Source organism: Adiantum capillus-veneris, chromosome 18 (assembly GCF_014529385.1).
Source record: "Adiantum capillus-veneris isolate H3 chromosome 18, ASM1452938v2, whole genome shotgun sequence".
Classification (NCBI taxonomy): Eukaryota; Viridiplantae; Streptophyta; class Polypodiopsida; order Polypodiales; family Pteridaceae; genus Adiantum; species Adiantum capillus-veneris.
The window spans coordinates 20,777,281-20,786,009 of NC_140948.1; the positions used below are offsets into that span (position 1 = coordinate 20,777,281).

Below are 8,729 nucleotides of genomic sequence, written 5' to 3' on the forward strand. Positions count from 1 at the left end.
AAAAAACCATAAGCGCGGTGAATTATATTAGACGAGCAAAAAATTACATTTTACACGGCCACATGGGCCATCCTCCCGTCTGTTCAAGTCAGGAAGCTGGAAAGAGATCTCGAGGCTAGGGCCCTGGTAGGGTTACTAGCAGGTCCCCGCCCGCCTGTGGACATGCTTAAGTTGTGGATCAAGTAGCAGTGGACGTCCAGGGGCATGGAGGTGGAATCAGTCCAATGTCTCCCAAAAAATCACTTTCTGTTTGTTTTTCGAGACCCCGCCATGGCCTTTCAAGCTTTGAGCTCGGGCCAATGGATTCTGTGGAACTCACCATTGTGTCTGTTTCATTGGAATCGGAAGTTCAACCCTGAAGTTTCAGCTTCTCATAATTATCCTATGTGGGTAGAATTCCCCAATCTTCCCATGCACCTGTACAACTACCTAGGGCCCATAGCTGGGAAGCTTAGAAAAGTTTTGGGTGGTCGCCAGAGACAAGATTTCTACAATCCTGCCTGGCACCCTCAAGTATTGGTTGAGATGGACATCTCTCACCCAGACAAACTCCCATCCTTCATCGAAATCAGAATCGATGATGGAGAGGTTCTGGAGCAAGCCATCGACTACAAGTATCTGCCATATACATGCTTCCTTTGTGGGAAGAAGGGACACTTTGTTAGGGATTGCCCGGGGAAAGCTCAGTCAAAGGTCTCCCAAGACAACTAGATGCCCCCCTTCGAGCCCCCCTTGAAGACCCCTGAAGACCCTGCCTCTAGCAAGGTTTCCCAAAAGGGCAAAGCTAGCATCAACCCTCCCCACATACAGAATCACGCCAAGAAACAGGTCACTAAAGGGAAAGTCCCCATGCAGAATCGCTTCTTCATCCTAGCCTGTCTCCAAGACTTCATAGATTCTTACTCTGAGGACTCAGGTGAATTCATCCCTCCCACTCAAGTCCCAGAGCCTGCTGACTCCCAGCTAGAAGAAGAAGTTAACGCTTTGGACAACCAGCCAGTCCCAGACCTCAACAAGGAGAATGTCCCAGCAATTGACTCGGTCATTCCTCCTCCCCATACCAATCCTACCCCAATGGAGGTCCTGAAGGATAACAAGCGGAATCATGCTAGTGTGGCACAAACACCGCCCAGGCACTTCGGGAAGAAAGACAAACGTATCGCTAAATGAAGATACTATCATGGAATGTAAAGGGTCTCTCGGATCCTACTAAAACCAAGAAAGTAGCCAATTGGATTAGTAATAATTCACACGACTTCTGGTCCTCCAAGAAGTCAAGACTTCGGGGCAGGATCTCGAACTTGCTCTCAGCTCAATCTCCAAATCTCATTGCTGGCTAATCGACACTCGTAACCATGGCTCAGGGGGTTGCGCCATAGGAATTCCTGAAGAATTCAAGGGTATCAACCTTTCTATGTTCAGAGGTTTCAACTGGTGTTCAGTGATTCTCCCGCAGCCACTCAATTTTCACTTAGTTGGTATCTACGCAGGAGGCTCTGTTTTCGACAGAACCAAGATGTGGTCGGAGCTGTCAAAGCTGCAAGGTCCAATCATCCTAGTAGGGGACTTTAACATGGTCGAAAATCTGGAGGATAGGTTTCAATCCCTGGGTTCAACGGTTAGAGGTGCTGAACGAGATGCTTGGGAAGCACTCAACTCAACTCCCAGTTATGGGATGTGGGAGTGACTGGAGAATTTACCTGGCAAAAGTATGGGAGAGGAAGCCTTGCCAGAAAGGCCAGGCTTGACAGATGCTACATGGATATATCCCTCATCAAATCCTTCACTAGAGTTAAAGCCAAACCCAGATTCAACACTTGTACCTCTGATCATTACCCCTTAGCCATCACCTTGGATGACAAAGTAAACAAAGTGCGAAACAATTGATTTCACACTGACCCTGCCCTCTTCAAACTCCCTTTTGTTCAGGAATCTATTCAACAAATTTGGGATAGGGCCTTCTCCATGAATGTATCCCCTGCAAGAGCATGGAGCAAAGCCGTGAAGGATACACAAGCAGCACTTATTCAGACCAGGAAAGAAGTCTCTCTTATCCGCAAAAAGAGGAGAGAAAAGCTTTATGATGAGTTGGCAGAGCTCGAATCCTCCCCCCCCTCCCCTGCAGTTCAGGATAAAATTGCAGATACCCGAACTAAGCTAAGACATGAAGAAGATGTCATCCTGAGACACTCTTCTACCTTCTTCAAACAGTGGTGGGCTGGCAAAGTGGACGGTCCATCTAAAGAAATGTTTAAGTCTCTTCGCAAGAAAAATGCCCGGGAGAGAACTCTGTTCTACCCCCTCCCCCATTGAGTCTGATTCTCAAAACATGGAGTATGTCAGGAGCCATTTTGCTTCTCTATTCAATGCACCTGAGAAGATGTCAGTAGAAGTTGTGGAGGCCAGAATTGAGACTTTAGCTTGCAGATCCAGGGTGATCCCCCCTCAAGAAGCTTCTACAGCAGAATCCCCGCTGTCCTTGTCGGATATTCACGAGGCCATAGAAGGTCTAAAGCCCCACAAGACTCCAGGGCTAGATGGGCTACCCGCTGAATTCTTCCAGTTGTTTAAGGAATTCCTCACTCCTTACCTTCTGAAGGTGTGGGAAGAATCGGTATATCGCAAAGCCCTCCCCTGCTCTATCAATACAGGGGTCATTAAGCTGTTGCATAAACGTGGGGCAAAGGATGACCTCGCCAATTGGAGGCCCCTGACTATGCTAAACACCGCCTACAAGATATTCGCGAAGGCAGTGGCCAATAGGATATGCGGGATACTAATGAAATGGATCTCTTCGGAACAGAAGGGCTTCATTAAAGGACGGAAACTAGTCGAGGCATTCATATCCTTGTGGGAAGGGTTCGAGTATGCAGTTGAATCTGACCAAGACTTTGTCTTTGTCAAGATCGACTTTGACAAGGCATATGACCGCTTGGAGTGGTCCTTCATCTTGAGATGTATGGAGGCCATGGGGTTTGGGGCAAAGATGATTCTGTTTATACAGACCCTCCTGGGAAATGCAAGGGCAAGAGTATCAGTAAATGGTTTACTCTCCGAGATCTTTGGGCTGGCTAGATCCGTTTGACAGGGTTGCCCTCTCGCTCCCCTACTGTTTGCAATTGCAACCGACTCCCTAAATTGCCTGGTAAAGGACAGGATGGCCCAAGGCCTTATTAAAGGAATCTCTCTGCCTGGAACCAATAGACAATAGTGTCTCTCCCAATTTGCAGATGACACTAATGCATTGCTAGCAAACAAAGTGAGAACCCTAGCCGAATTCTGGGTAGTAATGAACATATTCTGCTTGGCGTCAGGTTCCAAAGTCAACCACAGCAAGACAGGGGTATATACGTCCCGAGCACTCCCAGATTGGATCATCAACACAGGATGCAAAGTTATTAAGGAAGGGTAGATCTTCAGGCTGCTAGGAATTCCAATGAGATTTGGGGTCACTCTCAAGTCAAGATGGGACTGGGTCTGCAGCAAATTCCAGAGAAAGCTCAACAGATGGATAGGATTCCAACATTCGCTGGCAGGAAGGGTGGTAGTAATAGACCATTTTCTGAATGCGTACATTCTCTTCTTTTTTGGCTGTTGGAGACCAGCTGAAAGCCACCTTCTCCGAATTACCAAAGTTTGTAGGAATTTCTTGTGGGCAGGGGACCCCTTCATTCACAAAGGAGCAAAAGTTGCATAGAACATCTGCACTTTGCCGAAAGCCAAGGGTGGACTAGGTATCCAAGATCTCTGTGCAATTGCCGACAAAATGGCCATCAAGCTGTTAGTAGCAGCCCTTGACCAGCCGAACGAAGAATGGGCCCTTCTTCTACTTAGGAAGTTGCAGAGGTTCAGGCTCACAAATGCTAAAGGATGGGCCAACCTCCCCCTCGCCGTCAGCTTCTTTGGGAAGGAGAACATCACTCCCTCAGGCTCTGACCTATTGAGGTCCATCTTTCTTGCCTGGAATAGACACAGAGATAGACTAGGTCTGAATACGTCATCAAAGCATAGTTTCTCTGTTCCCCCGAACAACTCCTACTGGTGGCCTTGTTCGGACATCCCGTCCATCTCCCCAACCTCAGTCCAGGAAAGCCCTGGTTCTGCACAACAAAGGCCTCAAAACTTGGTTCAACTTGTGGGACCCTCCTGCCCAAACTTGGCTCAGTAACTTGGAACTCTCGCTGCGCTTCAGGCTCAAACCTTGGGAATGTACCCTCGCTCGTAGCCGAACCAGAATCTTCCCTCCCGAGCTCGAATGGACCCTCCAGGCCCCTGCTGTCTTAGACATCAGGGCCTTTACCTGGAGAGGTTGATTGAAACTCAATCACCCTATTTGCAAAGACTTCTCTATGGGAAGATCTTTACCCTCCACCCTAAACAGAAGATGGAGTGTCAACTACTCCTCCAAGCAGTGGGACTTCAAGTTTCGAAACATCTGGTCGACAGCAATCGAACCCAAAAAGTCTGTTCTGTTATGGCTCATTCTGCATAAAGCCATCTGGACGAGTAAGCGGGTGCAGCAGGCTAATCTCGGCAATGGAATATGTTGCAGGTGTCACAAAGAAGTGGAAGATATTTGCCACTTATTCGTGTCTTGCTCCTCCAACCGCCCAATTTTCTCCCCCTTGGTCAGGACTCTAGGCTTCTCCCCTTCTTGGAAACAACTATTGTTAGGGGACTATGTAGGAGTACTTAGTTTATTCTGGAAGAAATCCAGGGTTGAGTTCTTGTGGGTCGTCTGGCGTCAGCGGAATGGCATATTGTTTGAGGGAGCTAATCAGACTCCTAGTCTGAGCACACTGCTGTCTTCCATCAATGTGCAGGATATACAGGTTGCAGCTGACCACATCACCATCTATCGAACCAAGATGGATATTCTCAAAGACTCCAAGAACTACTACGAGCATTTGCGCGAAGGCAGAGAGGGGGACCCCTACTTTGATGTAAAGAAGCTCACGTAGGAGGAGTGGGAGAAGAATGGAAATTGAAATAGCCTATCAGCACTTTGTCCTGTAGATGCATTTGCTAGGCATCAAGGGTGTCAGATGGGATGATGAACGTATCATCCTAAACCATGTCCCCTTCCGAGTCTTCAGTAGGATCAGACTTGTTAGGGCTAGGACTAGGGGATGGAGAAGGTTGACTAATCTTAGGGATTTGAGTGCCCTCCTTGGTGGGAAGGTGTTATCTTTATCTCCCTCATTGTCAGTGCTTCTACCATTAGTGTGGTGTTGGTGTTCTTCATGATGTGCAGATGGGAATCTACATTAAGCTAGCTATTTGAGATAGATAAGTTGTGAAGAATGTTACCTGGGGGGAGCCCCTTGAAAAAAATTCCTCACATATGTGGTCGTGGTTGGCGAGCGAGTCATTCGGTTGAGGATGGGGGCAATAGCCACCATACTGTTGCCCATTGACAACTTGGGCAAAGATGGGACATAGAATTGTTTTGAATTGCATGCCCATGTTGGGCCCGGCCCGTATCGAAGGCATTGGGGATGGGGCAAGATGAGAAGCTTGAGGGGGTGAACTATTAAAGTTATATTGCAATTGGGGTAGAGGAACAACTTGAACAGATTGATACTGTGTTGAGGGAGCTTGTGTGTGCACATGTCTAATGGGAACCACTAGCCCAAAAGCCGTAGAAGTGGAAAGCGGGCGCTGGGTGAGGCCATCCCTAAGGGCCTCTTGGAGTAACATTGGGGGAAATCCCTTAGGAGGGGGTAAAGGACCTTCAGGCTCGATTACTGTGCTGTTACCTGAAGGAGAAGGGGTAAACGCTTCCCAAGGCCGGAGTGAAGGTGGCTATGGCGGCGTACGGTCCTCGCATGAAAGGTTGTCACTCATCCACTTTCTCATGGGTGTGCATGAGGAGTGGCTTCATGGTTCTTAAGGTAAGATATCTTGATATTGTTGTGCGGCGTGCATGCTATCGTCTTGCAACTGTTCCTTCACTTTGCTTGGGAAATCCAATCTTATTGGTGCACAATGCACACTCTAATTAGTCTCTAAATTTAAAGAAAACTATGACAAGCGTGGGCCAAGTTTTAAATAACCGAAGGGAGGGGGAGGGGGAGGGGGGTGGAACTTTAAGAGTTTTTAATAATACCCACTCTCTCTTGCATAAAGTACGTTGTTTGCATTTGCGAACGGACACTTTATGTACCGCCTGCTTCATTTTTGTCCATTTTCGGTGGGTTTAAACCAAACAAGAAAGAATCAAACGTAGAATTTTAATTAATTCTGAAGGCAAAAATAAAATTTCCACATTAAAATCAATTTTCTATAGGCAGCATTATGCTCAATTTCTAGATTCTGAAAATTAATTGTGATGATTTACAGGCAGTTATTATATATTTTCAAATTTCCAAAAAAACATCTATTTTCTATGTTAAATTTGACCAGTACATGCTCTGGCCTAATTGTGTCAAACGCTGGAATCGAAACTCTACGTATAGAGAGAGAGAGAGAGAGAGAGAGAGAGAGAGAATCGTTCTCCTAGTTGCAGCTGAGAGAGAGAGAGAGACAGAGTAGACAAGTGAAGCAGGCTACATGACTATGGCAGATGTAGGGAAAGAGAACAGTCCTGGAGATCAGCACCACCAAAACTTGAAACCTCCACCATTTGAGCATGCTGCCAAGCTGCGAGAGGTGCGGGATGCCCGGTGCAAGCGCATCCTAGCTCGCAGCTCTGAAAGATTGGCATACATCACCGCATCAGCAGGGGATCAGTCCAAATCCCCCCTTCTTGACAAAACCAACTCACCATCCCCCCTCTCCGTGGATGATGTCGCAAACGTCACCACTGCTGCTGCTGCGACGGATGCAGATATTTGCATATACCTCTCAGGTACCTTATTTTGATTTCTTTGTGAAGAGAAGAACTAAGAGGCGTTAGATGTTTACCATTAATATGTTTCTCAAATCACCACATAATTTGCTGAGCAAGAGGAACATGTGAATGGTTTCGGTGCAAACATGTGAGCAATTGGGATGCATATGCATCAAGTACAGGAATTGCATGCATTTTCTTGCATCGTCTGTGCTTTTGCATATGGTTGTGAACTTCCTTTTTGTGCTTGCTATATTGATGCACTTGAGTGAGGCTTTGGATGCAAATTGTGGAGCAATTAGAAACATTTGATGGGCAGTTGTGTGTGTGTATGGGCTTGCTTATCAGTGGGGTAAGCATATAGGCCTAAAACTATGCATGATATGTGCCTGCAAGCATGTACGCCGTGCGCATAAAATAAGCTGGTTGTATGTCACTGATGTTTGCACTAATAAACAAGCAATGCAGATCATGAGACTATTGTCAGTGGATGCGATGCTACTGACGACAGCGAGCTGAAAAAGTCATGTAATGAAGCTCTGCCAATTAAGCATGACACAAGCACTTCCACAATCTCGGAAAGCCCCACAGTAGAAAATCATGCCACCATATGTCAAGCCATAGAAAATGTTGCTGCAGAGATTAAAGTGCGTAAATGGGTGAACATCAGAGAAAGCCCTGTCAACATCCTGAGCAAACTGAATTTCTGTATGCAATGCTCACATGTGCAGCATGCGAGGTTCGTATGTGCGACTTGCACAGCTTTGATATTCCTGGCAGCAAGCTGCGCGAACGGCAACGGCCACATAGATGCTGACTTCATGATATACTCTCCTCTTGCAGTTGTTTTCTTCACAGACTTACTTCTTTATACAGGGGCTTATTTCCTCATCTCAAAGTCGGAGCATTTGAAGAGACTGGAAGCGAGAAGTGGCGGCCTCCCCATTGTCATGCAATTGCTTCTCTCTGTGTGTCTAGATTGTAGCATCTCTGCTTCACTCATTTGTGGAGGGTTTGTCATGCTCTACAAGTATCATGGTCACATAGGTTTGTAAGTCACATACCAAGGAAGTAGGATCCATGATGGGGGTCTCTGTACTGGGTGGGGCTGCTTGCTTCTTTGGACGTAATGAAGTAAACGGCTTTTTGGCGCTCTCATTCTCTGTGAATCCCGTTCTATCATCATTTTTCTCTCCTTGACTTCTCTCAGTCTGTCTTGCTCCTTATTGCCATAAACTTTATATGACTCACTCCCTCCCTCCCTCCCTCCCTCCTTCCTTCCTTCCTTCCTCTCTCAAGGGTAGAAAAGGAAAGCAGAATAACCTTTCTATCACCCAATCTTGGTAGTAGTATGTGTGGTCAATTTTGGTAAAAAGCAATCGTGAGGAATCTTTTAAGATGCCGCACTTACCAAGTTAATTAAGTAATATGGTTATGTTGCTACCTCTAATCAAGTTCACCCTCTAATTTTTCAAAGTATTCTCATAAAAATGCTCACTACAATTTTCTTAATTCCACTATTCTCAATGTTCATAGTCCAATTTCATTACAATTAAGAAGGGGAAAACTCCCATACCCCAAATGTGACAATGTAGTCAAAACAAGTTCTTGTTTTGAGATTTCTTGCATCGTTGAAATAGTTACAAAGAGGGGCCAACCTACATAAGGAGGCAAGTATCTAAGGTGTTAAACAATCTAATCAAGGTATCTAAGGTGTTAAAACTATCTAATCAAGCTAAAGAATCCAGGTGAGGAACTCTACCAGTGTAAAGGAAATAGGATAATGACAAAGTGGGTGTGTGTGTGTGTGTGTGTGGGGAGAGAGAGAGAGAGAGAGAGAGAGAGAGAGAGAGAGAAGAAGAAGAAGATCGTTTTAACATCGAAGGAAACTATCCCA

General features: G+C 46.1%; 2 protein-coding genes across 2 annotated transcripts; both read left to right on the plus strand.

Moving 5' to 3' along the window:
- The first annotated feature begins 270 nt into the window (after positions 1–270).
- Positions 271–711, plus strand: LOC147435318 (uncharacterized). Its single transcript, XM_086487715.1, has one exon. It carries the CDS (start codon positions 271–273, stop codon positions 709–711), a length of 441 nt encoding a protein of 146 aa, XP_086343841.1.
- Positions 712–6,444: 5,733 nt separating this feature from the next.
- On the plus strand, positions 6,445–7,990 carry LOC147435319 (uncharacterized). Its single transcript, XM_086487939.1, has 2 exons — positions 6,445–6,850; positions 7,301–7,990. The coding sequence occupies exons 1-2, from the start codon at positions 6,553–6,555 to the stop codon at positions 7,885–7,887; spliced, it is 885 nt and encodes a 294-aa protein (XP_086344065.1). The 5' UTR covers positions 6,445–6,552; the 3' UTR covers positions 7,888–7,990.
- The last annotated feature ends 739 nt before the right edge of the window (positions 7,991–8,729 follow it).

Bases quoted from the DNA above. Each gene is read 5' to 3' on its own strand.
- LOC147435319 (XM_086487939.1), top strand. From the start codon at position 6,553: ATGACTATGGCAGATGTAGGGAAAGAGAACAGTCCTGGAGATCAGCAC. The intron at 6,851-7,300 runs GTACCTTATTTT...CAAGCAATGCAG, and splicing joins TATTTGCATATACCTCTCAG to ATCATGAGACTATTGTCAGT.
- LOC147435318 (XM_086487715.1), top strand. From the start codon at position 271: ATGGCCTTTCAAGCTTTGAGCTCGGGCCAATGGATTCTGTGGAACTCA.